Source organism: Ursus maritimus, unplaced genomic scaffold (genome assembly GCF_017311325.1).
Source record: "Ursus maritimus isolate PB19 unplaced genomic scaffold, ASM1731132v1 scaffold_12, whole genome shotgun sequence".
Taxonomy (NCBI): domain Eukaryota; kingdom Metazoa; phylum Chordata; class Mammalia; order Carnivora; family Ursidae; genus Ursus; species Ursus maritimus.
Genome location: NW_024423564.1, coordinates 66,940,664 through 66,955,116, shown reverse-complemented (window position 1 = coordinate 66,955,116; position 14,453 = coordinate 66,940,664). Strand labels below are relative to the sequence as shown.

The 14,453-nt window shown below is 42.8% G+C and overlaps 1 protein-coding gene across 3 annotated transcripts in view; it reads right to left on the bottom strand.

The window, feature by feature from the left end:
* The window catches only part of EFCAB14 (EF-hand calcium binding domain 14), a 35,927-nt gene extending 21,720 nt beyond the window's left edge, over positions 1 to 14,207 (bottom strand). For all 3 annotated transcript variants that reach the window (XM_008699245.2, XM_008699243.2, XM_008699246.2), the window contains exons 1-3: positions 13,049 to 14,207; positions 11,228 to 11,376; positions 8,237 to 8,382 (exon numbers count right to left, since the gene is read on the bottom strand). In XM_008699245.2, the coding sequence (XP_008697467.1) occupies positions 8,237 to 8,382; positions 11,228 to 11,376; positions 13,049 to 13,230 (477 nt within the window). In that variant the 5' untranslated portion in view covers positions 13,231 to 14,207. The remainder of the gene's footprint in view (positions 1 to 8,236; positions 8,383 to 11,227; positions 11,377 to 13,048) is intronic.
* Between the last annotated feature and the right edge of the window lie 246 nt (positions 14,208 to 14,453).

Sequence of the window (14,453 nt, the reverse complement as noted above, 5' to 3'; positions counted from 1 at the left end):
GGCACTGCCGCAGGCACTATGGAGACAGTGGCAAACAAGACCACGAGGTGTTGCTCTCAAGGAGCTTACATCCTAGTACAAGGTGAAAGAAAAACAAAGAGGAAAAGTATCAGATAAAGTACTAGCAAAGAATTTCAACAGATTTCCTGGAGCAAGCCACAGCATGATCTGAACCAGGAAGTCTAGTAAGGAGTTCAGGAACTCAGGCCTTTTTCCCTCTTTCCTTTTAGGAGGGGTACGTTCAGGGGCTTCAGGCTGTTTTTCATTCATTCATTACTACAACGAGTGAGCCCTATTTCATACCAGTGGTGAACAATACGGATATCAGTGATCTGTGGTATTTACATTTTAGTGCAAGGAGACAGACAATTTTATATAAGAAAAACACTGGATGGTGAGGTGCACTATGAGAAAATTAAAACAGGATGACCTGATGAGTGACCAGGTAGTTACTTTAGATTAGATGATCAGAGAAGGTGTCTATAAGGAGATCAAATTTGAACTGAGATCTTAATAACAAGAAGGACTTACTCAAAGACTGAATGAAGCACATTTCAGGGCAGAGGGAATTGCTAGGGCAAATGCTCCAGTGCAGGGAAGTGCAAATATGCCTGGCATATTTGAAGACTAGAAAGGCTTGGTGGCAGGAACACATAATGCAAGTGAGAAAGGGGGAGGAGGAGGGAGAGACGGAGAGAGGGAGGTAGTGGGGTAGAGGCAGGTAGGTAACATTAAAGAAATAATTAAGTACCAGATGTGATACCGAATAAAGTCAAAGAAAAGAACGTTTGTGTAGGCTGAAAGGGACAGGCTTCACTGAAGTGGGACTCAAATTAGACTCTGATGGAGAAGCTATATATAAAAATAAAGCAGGTTTTCTTTCTAGGTTAAATATGTGAGCGTGGCATTAGGAAACAGGTAGGGAACAACAGCACGAATAGGCCCAGGAATACTTTTTCTTCACGGCCTTTCTCAAAGTGACAAGATTTGTGTGATGACTTAAGGATTCTCTCTTTCACTAGACTGTAAGATCCATGACACCACAGACCATGTCTATTTCAGAATTTTCCATAATATGCCTGGCACACAGACAAGCATCAGTAAGTATTCACTAAACGAATGTGTGGCTGAGAAAGAACACTCTGTCCAGGAGGGACAGTGAGAAGACTAGTCCAAGCAGAGTAAAGGGTAGAGGCCAGGAAGGAGGAGAAAAGCCTTTCTCACCAGTAAAATGGCTGAAACAATAAAAACTATTTAACAACAATCATCTCATAAAGATGTATGAATGTTTTAAAATATGTCTACAAATTCTTTGATAGTCTTCCCTTCAACAGGTGGGACCTAATCCCCTTCCCTTGAATGTGGCCTGTCCCCAGTGGCTCACTTTCAGCCAATAAAGTGGAAATGACAATGAGCTTTGGAAACTACGTTGTTAAAAGCACCAGGGCTGCTTCTTTGCTCCCTATTGGATCACTCACTCATGGAAGCCAGCTGCCGTGTTGTGAGAACACGCAAGCAGCCCTGTGGAGAAGCCCACGTTGAGAGAAACTAAGACCTGCGGCCAACAGCCATGTGAGTGAAGATCCTCCAGTCCCAGTGAATCCTTCAGATGATGCAGCCTTGGCCTAGATCTTAAAGGGAACCCGAGAAAGATCCTAGCCAGAACCACTCAGCTAAGCAGCTCCCAAATTTCTGACCCACAGAAACTGTGAGGCAATAAATGCTTGTTGTGTGAAGTCATTAAGTTTCGGGATGAATATAACACTAGTGACAGATGACTAATACAGGCCATGAGGATTAAATGAGATATACAACTAAAGCTCTTAGCACAGTACGTGGTACAAACAAAATACTAAATTAGTGTTAGCTCTTTAACAGTGAAATTTAATAAGCACTTAAACATGTCATTCTCCATAAATGCTCCAAAATATTCAGACTAATCTTCAACATTCCAACTTTATCCATTTAAAAACAAAACAAAAGGTGAGAAACCTCAGCCCACAGAGATATTCTCCACAAACTATAAACCTCGTAAGAGTAGCAGTTACACCACAGAGATTGTTTTAATCCATACCTTTAAAAAAACAAGAATAATACTGAGGTTTGAAAAGGACTTACAGGAAACAGGCATTCTTATGAATTGTTAATTGGACTGTAAATTGGAGAAGACCTGTAAGAAGGTTCTCTAGGAGTATTTGTCAAAATTTGAGTGTTTAGGGTGCCTGGGTGGCTTCGGCGGTTAAGCGTCTGCCCTTGGCTCAGGTCAGGATCCCAGAGTCCTGGGATTGAGTCCTGCACTGGGCTCCTTGCTCAGCAGGGTCTGCTGCTCCCCCTGCCCTCTGCTTGTGCTCGCTTGCTCTCTCTCTCTTTTGCAAATAAAAATAATAAATAAAAACTTGAATGTTTATATCCTTTAATATAGCAATTTCATTTCTAGAAAACTATCTACACATTACTAGCTCAGGTACACAAAGATTATGCACAAGAGTATTTACTGCTTCCCTATTCGTAAGAGCAAAACACTAGAAACCATCCAAATGCCGATAGCTAAGGATGAGGAGATCTAGTCAGTGGGCAAAGCAAGTTGTGGAACAATATACACGGAATGACTCCATCCATTTGGTCTCTCTCTCTCTCACACACACACGCACACACACTAATGCATAAGCGAATTCTTATAAAAAACCATTAAGATTTTCATAGAAAGGGGGCTAGAAATGTGTGTGTGATGGGGGAACATACAGAGATGGGGGTTGAAGGGGAATTTTCGTAAGAGTTCCTTATGTATTTTATTGTTTGAACCTTATGTAAGAACACATGCACTTATTACTCATAAAATTTTAAAAACAAAAGATGGGAAGGAAATACACATGTAGGAAAAAGACATCACGACTCTGGAAGCATTTAACAGATTTCCTAGGCTGGCCCTTTCTTCCATGCCCTTCACTGGGCCTTCCAAGACTATCTCAATGTGCTCAGTCATAAAGTGCGAGGAAGGAGGTCCTCCCCCGGGTATGTTTTACTGAGTGCCCCACAGTATGTACACAATTGACTCAATACCAACTTGATGGACAAGATTCCAGTTATTCCAAATGTCCTATCAATTGTGTGGTTACCTTTTGGCCACCTAAGGGAACAAACTGCTTCCAGTGACATCTGGCCAGATCCTAAAATACATAAGCTGTATTCTGGGTGGAGTGATCTAGGTAGAAACTGTTTTCCCAGGTACTACAATATCCTGAGGCTAATCAGAAGCACCTCAAGAATGGCAATGGCCTCCCAAATGGCCAGTGTGGCTGGAGGCAGCTACCACTTCACCCAAAACCAGAGGAGCAGGTGCAAGTCAATGCAAGTAGGGTAAGGTGAAGTACTATTCGGCTTCTCCCCATCCCCCAAACACCCCAGGCCTAGGGTATCAGCTGCTTCCCTGAAAGAGTATGCCCTGGAGAGCTGACCATTAACTCTCTAAATACCAAACATCACTTAGGACTTCTTACTCATTTACAAGACCCGAGCCCCACACTGGTCACTAGGACTCAGCTACATTCCCATAAACTGCAAAGCCAGATTCCATCTTTCAGCATTCCTCTTCTAAGAGTGAAGAAATGTCAGTATCTGTGGAAAAGTACAGCAAAGCTACATGTGTAACTAGAATGGAGAGACAAGGGGCACTCTCCTTTTACTATCTCTGGGACTGCTCTAGTCTCTGATGGACATTCTAGAATGTCAGATCAGATTCAAGCATTACAGAATTTATCTCTAAAAGTCACACGATATAGTTCAAAGAGTCTAAAAAGTTGAATCAAGTAGAAACCATTAAGAAAAAAACCCACATTCCAGCCAAAAGATGAATCATGACTCGTATGCATATTACATGACTTTTCATCAGCAGAATTAAAAATAACTACTGTAGACCATTTGCTTATTAGACCATTTTACACCATAAAGTCTGAAATGCTGTTTTTACCTTGGGGTTAAAATTAAGGATTCTTTAAATAGTAAGTAAAAGAGTTACTAAAAGAGATAATCATCAATGATGAATGATTACGAGCCCTTGTAGGGACCTGATATCACAGCCTTTTAACTTGATCTACTGAGCACCTACTGCACCCTTAATATAAAGACGTAAGGCAGAATGGAAAACTGGAAAGGAAACAGGCTCCTAGGCCTTAAATATTTTAATATTAGCACTGCTACACAGCCGTGCAACCTTGAGCCAACTACTCAACTTCTTTGAGCCTCAGTTTTCTTATCTGTAAAACGGAGATACCGCCTCCTACTTCATAGGGCTGTTGAAGCAAAAAAGGATCTCACAAGTAGTGCATCTAACTGTGGCTGGCACAGAGAAAACATTTAATGATGGCGCTATCATCTTAATTGCTCTCATCATTGCCATCAACATGCATAAAGCTCACAAGCACAGTGTACAACCTTCTAGTGTAATTAGATGCATACATAAATAACTATCATATAAGGTATCAGGACCGAGTGCCAAGAGATAAGGAGCATATAGAAGGGCACGCAAGGTCCTTCTTGATATGGCTCTTGCTGACATATCCTTACTTCTGGCCTCTGCACCAAACTACAGCTATAATGAACTACTAAAATTCCCTGAATGCACTGTGGTTTTCATCTGCCTACTCTTCTAGACATACAGTAACTTCTCGTATTCACAACAGTTATGCTCTAGAAAGTTGCAGCAAACACTGAATTAGTGAATACTGAACTACTGCTCCTAAGGGACGTACAGGGTTAGGTTCTGGAGAGCTGTCTGGTCACATTTTTGTCAACTAGTCAATATAAGACATAATCTTGTTTTATAGCTGTTTCTGTTTAAAGACATCTTATTAAATATATATTGCTGAACTCATGCCTGAAGCTTATCTAACACATGTATTTTCTCTGTAGGACACATCACAGCCTTGGGACTCCTGGGTGGCTCAGCTGATTAAGCGTATACGTTACAGCATAAGAGCTGAAACAAGGCAGTGTGTCACCTCGTTTGACATCAACTGGAAACGTTTGTGTTGGGTGACTCAAATATTCTGCCACTGTACACCTGTTGGCAAATGACTACAAAAGCACCACAAGTAGAGATTTTTGGGGTTACAAATTTTAGCAAGCAGGCGAATTCACAAATAAAGAATCTGCAAATGAGGATCAACTCTACTAATGTTTTACCTATGACGCCCTTCTCTCTTTCTGCAGGATTCACCTGGTGAACTTTTATGTGCCCTTCAGGACTCAGCTCAAGATATGTGAGAAGCCTTGCCTGACCCCAGCCATTCTGGTTAGATACATCCTTAAAAATGACCCCCTAGCACTCATCTGGACCTGCTTCTTACTGCTCATCAGACTGCTTTACAACTGTTAACTTTTTTGTCTCCTCCATTTAGCTATGAGAGCCCTGGGGGCAGGAATCATCATTTTGGTTCTGAATCCAAGGCCTACCTCTATAAAAGCAGCTCATTAAACATTTGTTGAATTAACAGTCTTCAAAAGAAGAGGGAGGACACTCCCTATAGTGGTTGAGAATGGCTATGGGTATGAAATCAGAAATTTCATGAATAAATCAGAAAAGTGAGTGAGATTTTTAACCATTAGTTTAAACATTTTCAATGCAAAATTTGATTTTAACTTATTTCAAACTAATGGCTTTTTTTTTTTTCAGGTGGCATTAACTTCAACTCACATTGGGATAAGGACAGTTCTTGTTAAGTGATATAATTCATTTTCTTATTAAGCCACTTTAAATTGCTTTTTAAAAAATAATTTGCCAATAAAAGCATCTTAACTGACAGTTACCTGTAAACATAGAAACATAGAAATTAAATACCAATTTTATTTTTACACCTATTCTGATTTAGGACAAATGCCTTTTACTTGAACAGACCATAAGATATGCGTAACGTTAATTATAGAAAATCTCTCAGAGACCAGTGAGCTCCCCTTGGACCAACATAAAGCTCACTCCACTACCACCACCCTCCTGCACCCATGCCAGCTTCTGGCTGGTCTCAGCAGTCACTCCCCTCATCTCTGAAGGTCAATGAAGACTAAAATGGAAAACGTTCCCCATTTTATATATGAAGCCCTGGGACTAGAGTAAACTTTTCCTGCATACCTGCCTTCCCAGGTATTCTTGCATTAAAAATAAGAGCCAACCCAAGAACAAAATGATTCTTTTGTTGCTAGATTCCTGGTTAAAGAGAATTCAAAAGCCAAAATATGTAGCAAAGATTTGAAAACCTGTATGTCCTCTCACACTGAGTACCAATTCCCCTTTTGATTCTTCCCACAATGCTGATTTACATGAACGAGATGAGAAAGAGCTGACAGTGACTCTTCATCTTGAAAGATTTCATCCCTGCCTCAGAACAGTGATCTCCATGACAGACTGTCTCAGTGGAATCCATGGTTCGCCCCAGTGAAAGATGCTAATGAACTATTTCTCGGTGCTTCACTGTGGTCTATTTTCACTTGATATAATCTCTGACCAAACTGCTAATTTGCTCTGTCAATAAAAGCAAGGCCACAATTTATCCTATTCTTTTTACAAAAGGGAGTGAATACTGGCTTTTCCCTAATTACTCAGAGTCCAAAGATAAATGATAATGAGCAAATACTGGGTGCTATAACCCGTCAGTTATTTCATCAGTAATTTAAAAAAGTGAAATAGAACTGAATAGAAAATAAAATAAAAGGCATATTAAGGGGGGGGCGCCTGGGTGGCACAGCGGTTAAGCATCTGCCTTCGGCTCAGGGCGTGATCCCGGTGTTATGGGATCGAGCCCCACATCAGGCTCCTCCGCTAGGAGCCTGCTTCTTCCTCTCCCACTCCCCCTGCTTGTGTTCCCTCTCTCGCTGGCTGTCTCTATCTCTGTCAAATAAATAAATAAAAAATCTTAAAAAAAAAAAAAAGGCATATTAAGGGTAAGTTATTGTTTTCAGAAACTTTTATTGTAGTTAGACATATATGTATGTAAGTATGTGCTTACAGGGTAATGACATGAAACATTTCTTTTTGTGGGTTCCAGGCAAAATCTGAAAGCCGCTGTTGCAGACCACTGATCCCTGATCTTAAGTGCTGACCTGCCCCACTCCCACACTGCTGCTGAGAGCTGGCGGTAGCTTCGGAAATGTGTGGAAGCAATTTATTCAAGCACAATGCTCCCTGCCAATGGCTGATTCTGAACTTTGGGACTCCATTTTGAAGAAGAGAATATCTGCTTAGCCCCAATGAAGAAGGTATATCTATTTTTTTTTAAAAGATTGATTGATTGATTGATTTGCCAGAGAGAGATTGAGAGGGCACAAGCAGGGGGAGCAGCAGAGGGAGAGGGAGGAGCAGGCCCCCCACAGAGCAGGGAGCCGGATGCCGGATGCCTATGCGGGGCTCCATCCCAGGACCCTGGGATCATGACCTGAGCCAAAGGCAGACACTTAACTGACTGAGCCACCCAGGCGCCCTGAGGTATATCTATTTTTAAGCACTTTGCAGGTGTACCATTCATTTGGTACTTGAGTCTTCTTGCCAGTGCACACCTTTTCTAGCTAAACTGCAAAAACTGGGGACAGAGGCTACAGCAACTAGTGACAACTCTAGCACCTTATACACAGGAGATGCTCAATTAACATCCTTTGCATTAGCCCTTTCCCTCTGGCAGAATCCCTCTTTTAGAATCGATGCCTTTTGAGATCTGGCCAACTTGGGACTGAAAAAGTTTTTGCTCTAGGCTTGCTTGCCTGGCCAAGGTATTTAACCAACTCTGCTACCTCCTCCTGTGCTAGTCTGGAATGACTACCATTAGCTACAGATGGCTTACAGATTTGTTTTGCTACAGTGTACAGCACTGCACCCAAGACTGCATCTGTAAGTTTGGGAACTCTATTAAACAAAGGAAACTCTCATTATCTAATACAAAATAGACTATCCATTTTTCTTCAAGGTTAGAATGACACTCTGATACCTACACTCAAGAATTTCCAACTCCCTCCAAACTATTCCACTTGATAAAACTGTTCTTTCGCAGAAAGGGCTAACATCTTATGTATCTGGTAATGCATACTATTACCCATTTTACCTGACCTTAATGTGCTAGGATCACAGTATGTGAAACATCATCTCAAAAAGTAAAACAATCAGAAATGAGTGCCCTATACCTACAAAGTCATACTAAACAAATAAAACTAAAAATTCACAGCTTACACAGAAATAAAATCACACACTTGCTACCTGCTTATTCATTTCTGTGATGTTTATCCAGACTTTGTTCAAGCCCAGCTCCCCAGATTCAATCTTCTCGAGTTGTTTTTGTTCGCTGAGTAGTTCTTCATTAAGTTTGGGAATTTCTTGGAATGAGCTTTTCTGATTAGATTCCACTAAAAGCAAAAATAAGAATAATAATAACCACAGAGTACTCTCTTGACTCCAAGATGAAAAAATGATCTTACAGTAGGAAGGAAGACAGATTAATAGAAGTCAATCCTGGTAAGACGATTGAATTCCTATCCACCAGCTGCACTGTTTTTTAAATTTATGTAAATGTATATTTTTAATACTAAAGCACCATTTTAACTGGGCCTATTTCACAATTGGGGGTACAACTTTTAAAAGTCAGATGGCTAAAAACGATAATGAAGTATCAGCAGAAAGAGTCGGACTCTGTAACTTACTGTGATCCTGAGTAAATTACTCAAATTCTTTAAGCTCAGTTTCCTCATCTGTAATACAGAGATAAAATATACTTCACAGGATTTTTAGAATTAAGTGAAAGAAGTGTTGTAAAGTACTAAACAGGGCTGAGCAGGCATACAACAAGTGATAAATAAATACTAAGTATTAACCAGAGCAATTAAGGAGCTTTGTGGTCAGTCAGTGAAGATTTACAAACGTTACTCCATTAATGCTCAAGGTGATGTCAAAAGTTATATCCCTAAATGCTTAAATCTAATTTTTTTTCTCTCTCAAACTGGTCAAATGCAAGATGGGTTCTTAACCACCTTTCAAGTGCTGTTATGAGGATTATGATTTAAAATTTTTTTCATAAACAGCAAACAGTGTTTTCTTAGATCTTAAATCAAAGTGAAATAGAAGATAAAGGAACACGTTAGGTGAAGTGTAGGGTGATATTTGGCTTTTCCTTTGGGAAACAGTATCTCCTGACTGGTTTAGAGATTTGCCAGCCTGAAAGAGTGCTTTCTCTTCTGTCTTTTAAGGAGTATTTTTCCTTTTCATGAAAAATAGAATATTGATCATGGCTGGTCCTCCAGAATAAAACCCACATCATTTTTTTAAAAGCCACAGATGGCCCGATATACTTTCTTTAGAACCAAAAAGAAAAAACCTGGCATACAGGACAGATAAAAAGCAATTCACTAAAATTTAAGTGCCATGATTTTTTTTTGTTCCTCTCTGTGGGGTCAGCATTGGAATAAACCTGACGCATTTTAGGCACTCAGTATCACTGACTGCATAAATCTGGCCTTTGCTTATATCCCAACCACATTTCTCATCACTTTACCTTCCTCTTCAAACTATTTTTTGGTAAAGTGGATTTTCCAGACACACCAACCTCTTTAAGTCCTGGCATCTCCCGAATATAGTGTTTCCAGGTATTGGTATTGACAAGTGTTCAACAAATATTTGTTGACTGATTGACTGCCAGGTCTATTACCTGTACACACTTCAAATACACATTTCTAAAAAAAGAAATTCCCTGAAAAGCTCAGCTAAGGTATAAATTACATGGGTGTCCTGTAATCACAGGCACAGAGCAGTCCGGGAAAGGAGTCCCTGGAGGGTAGAAGTGAGCAATGTTTTGAAATGTATAAATAAAGGATTGTTATATGTGATCAAAACAAGCTGTAGCACAAACCTAAGAGGCCCAATTAATTACAGAGAGATGAGGGCACAGGCAGGTGTCTTTAGTGGTTATTTATAGTTAAACATTGCTCCTGAGAACTTCATTTCCAAGTATGGTTACCACTTACAAAGAAAACACTGGCCTTAAAAACAATTTGCAATACTGGTATGGACAACCATTAAGGAGTGAAATTAACTAAAATACAAAATCTCATTCTTTCTTATACTGTACTCTGATTCCACCAGTTGATTAAACATATTGTTCAAGATGATTCTGGCAGAGAATTGTGGTTTACCCAATTCCTTTCCTTGAATCAGAAGAAAACCAAAATCAGTATTTCAACATTTTTTTCAAGCAACGTCACTAAGAACATCATTAACACAGTAACTAAGGAGTAGCTGTCCCTAGGTCAGGTTCAGACCTTGAATAACTGCAGGCAGCAAAGAGAAGCTGGGGTGAAGGAAAGCATGGAAGTTGTGATCTCCTAAGGCTTAAGATGGGAAGTGAGGACACAACTCTAATTCCAGTTCTGGAGCCAGATTTTGTTAAGACCTTGAGAAAGCCTAGTGATCAGTTTCCCCATGAGCTAATGCTGCTAAGCTTAAGGCGTTTGTGATTAACTTGAAACTGGTTCTTTAGCTTAGAAAATTAACCCTTAAAACCTAGAACCAAAGATCTGTGTTGCTAAAGAAAGACAGGTCAAATGTGGTTGAAGCTACTACGCAAACACACCTTTCAGATAAAGTTCCTTGGATGTGGCAAAACACAACTCTGTAATTTAGAATATATAAAACTCTTCACCTTAAAAAGTCTCTTAAGCTTTAAAACTCATGAGACAAATATTTATTTGTGATTTGGTACACAGTAAGCACTCCATAAACGCTAGCTATTATTATTGCCCATTCCATACAGTTTTTCTTAAGGAGGAAATTGTTTGACAGACACTCCCACATTCTTTCTCAAATGGCCCTGTGAGGAGGAAGGAAACAGCCCAGTGTTGCTACTGCCACTTTATACTTGGGGAAGTATAAAGTGGCAACAGGCGGAGGTTAACTATGGTTCTAGACTGCTGGACCTTAGCACTTCCTTTCTGCACCTCAGGTGTTGACTGCAATGCCCTTATTTCAGATGCCATTTGTCCTGATGGTGCATAAGCACTACTTTTCGTTTGTAGGTTTAAAAACAAGCAAACAAACAACTGTTCCCACGTTCAAGCTGACAGCAAAGAAAGAGTATAAGAAGGCTGGAATGAATATGTAATTGCTTCATCAGAGTGGGCAAAACTCTTAATTCAGCATGGTTCACTTTGTGGACCTAGAACCTGTAAACAAGATAACACTCTGAAAAGGGCAACCACTTACTTGTTCTAAATTTTTCCTTGAGGGCATCCAGATCTTCCTTCAGGGCAACTTGCATCCACACCAAGCCAACGCAGGCCACAACACAGGCGGCAAGGATGACAAAAGCACAGAGGGGATAACAGATCTTGCAGCATCGTAAATAGTCTCCCCTGATCATAAGAACAAATTCAACCAGGAGTACAAGAGTGATTATGAGTACAGCTGTATTAGAAATAGCATACATGTGTCACCATATAGCTATTCACCGGGGAGCACTGGCTACCACATACTTTTTTTTTTTTAAGATTTTATTTATTTATTTGTCAGAGAGACAGACAGCCAGCGAGAGAGGGAACACAAGCAGGGGGAGTGGGAGAGGGAGAAGCAGGCTCCCAGAGGAGGAGCCCGATGTGGGGCTCGATCCCAGGACCCTGAGCCGGAAGCAGACACTTAACGACTGAGCCACCCAGGCGCCCCATGGCTACCACATTCTTAAATCTCAACAGCAGGTTGAAAGTGACTAAATAATATGACCTATGAAGAGCTCATCTTTTGGATACAAAGGTTTCAAACTTCATATGAGACAGAAAGAGATCCTGTGGGCATTGCAGCCCACAACCATCATCACGGATTCGCCCACGGATTTGGGGACAAGTTCAGGGTAGGAACTTGTCAGGACCAGTGCTTCTCTGCAATTCCATTACAGCACTATAATTTACCTCTCTATCTATTTCTTGCTTTCCAACATGTATCCCTTCCAGGGGAGCCTGATTCAGATTACTGAAACTTCACAAACTTTTGAGCAAGTTTTACTTCAAATGAATGAAAGAAATAGGAACTGTAGGTTTAAGTGGACACCTGGTGCACTCTAGCTTATTGGCTTAGAAGGCAGGAAACATGGAAAGGGGTTCGATTTCACACCAAACTTCAACCAGCACTCAAGGTCTAAACTAACTCAACAGGGCCACTCACTCCAGTGGAACTGCTCCATTTCATCAGACCTTCAGATCCCAAATCTAAGATTGCCCTTAACTACTTAATCTGACAAAGCTCATTAGAAACCAAACTCTTCCTTTAACAAAATAAAAGGACAAACACACTCTAAACAAACAAAAAAACCCTTGAAGTCTTTAATCTCTTTCAGCACCCCAACCTTCTGCCTGCCCTTGCTTCCACATCCTCAGCACAATATTCTTTTCTTTCAGTGTGCTCCCTGACAGAGTCCAAGGACACCTTCAAGGTTCCCTTCAGCCTTTTTCCACCCTGGGCCCCAATTCCCAATGTCCTCAAAACTCACTACTGGATTTGCCTAGTGGCTGCACCATCTAAAAGTGGTTTGGAAAGAAGTTGCCTCTTCTTTTAAAGGTTTCCTACCCTCCACATACTCTTGAGGCTCATGCTTTGTAAACTCCTCACCATATCCCCTCACCTTCAAGATTTGGACTCATCAAGAGTGCAAAGAATAATCTGAAGTCTTAAAGTCCCTGTCTCTACTACACTTTTTAAAAAGGTCTAGTCCTAAAAGCTTCTTTGCTCCCGGGTACCTATTCTTAGCTTTTCTGCCACTCCCAACTTGGCCCCTCTGGGCTCTTGGCACATTCCCCAAGTCAATATCTCCACCCTGGATTCCGAGTTCTTCATACACTTAGAGACAGATCTCTACCTTATCCTTCATTCAGGACCTGAGCTCATTACACTAACATCTTTTCTTCCTGTTTGCCGTTCAAGGTCTACACCCTTTTTCCTTTCTAAGAACATCCTTCTCCTTCCTTCCAATTTTCCCTGTTGGTATTATAAGGAAATGCCTTTTCCCTATCCCACCCTCACCACTGCATCACTCACTTGACAAAACGAGAGCGATTTCCAACTAAACCGAACTCCTCTTCCTCCTCGGAGCTGGATTCAGAGTCTGAGTCAGGAGGCTCAGTGCGAAGGAGGCGGTGGCCTGAGCCTTTCTTGGGCTTCTTTCTCCGACTGTCCCCAGCCAAGCCGATCAATGCATTGAGCTCTTTGCGCTTCTTCATCTTTTTGTGTGGGGTGAGGGGTGCACCCACTCCTGAGCTGCCAGGTTCGTACCCGACGCCCAATTCTCTCGCTGCCTTGGAGCTGCCTTCCAGGGTGGGGAATCTGGGCCAGAGCCCTGGGTCACTCCCACCCAGGGGTGGGACTGACCAGATCCGCTGGGGGCTAGAGATTGGAGCCCAGAGGGAAAGTGGAACTCAGATGGGTGGGGGAAGTCACATAGAGATGGCCAGGGAGCTGGTGATAAAAATGGGTAAGGCTCTGGGCATGGAGTCTCAGATAAGAGGGTGGCAAGGGGAACAACCTTTATCTCCCAATAGGCTGGTAATACTTCTAAGTGTGCTCCAGCAGCTGGGGAAGGACACACAGATGGGTGTTCTGGCCTTCCGGGGCAGGACTTCCAGTACAGAGCGAAAAGAAACTTGTTCTTGAATGGGAGAAGAGGGGGAGGTGCAGAGCTAGACAGAACGCGCTAGTCGCTCCCTAACTGGAGAGGTGGCAGCAGAAGGAGGGACTCGCAGCCACTACAACCCCGACACAGCTTGGGCGCCAAGACAACGACCTGGTCTTGGCGTGATCACCGTTCTCCGGCTTCCGCCTTGAGTTTGAAGGGGGCCCGAGACTGCGGAAGGCCTAGAGCACGGCTCGGAGGGTTCAGCCTGCCAAGTGCCAGTCCCGCACCTGGGAGACCCCAGCCCTACTGTCTGGGCCGGAGGGATAGGGCGATGCGGAGGGGCGACGGCGGCTCAGCCCACCTGAAGCGCTCCCGCCCAGAGTTTGAGGTGTTCTGGCGACTCTCGGCAACTCACACCCGCCGCTTCCACTCCAGCCGCGACTCCGGCCCTCGCTCCGGCTGCAGCCGCAGCTGCTCCCAACGTGCTGGTGGTGGTGGCGGCGGCGGCGGCCGCGGGCTCCAAACCCGGGCCATCGCTCCAGCCCCAGCTCACTTCCCCTTTGGCAGCAGCCGCCGGCGCCGCCTGCCAGTAAGCCCCGCTTTCATTGGCCGTCCTCCGGGTGACGTCACACGGGGGCGCGAGTGGTGGAAGGCGGGGCGTTAAAGGGGCCGTGGCTCCGGCGAGGGCTGGGTCCCGCCTACCGGTTGAGGAGGTCCCGCCCCCAGGGAGGCCACCTGGGCCCCGCCGCTCACCTGTCTTGGGGCGGAGTTTTCTTTCGCCGGGAGCAGGGGTACCCGCAGGCTTAAACACCCAGCTGTTCGACATGCTAG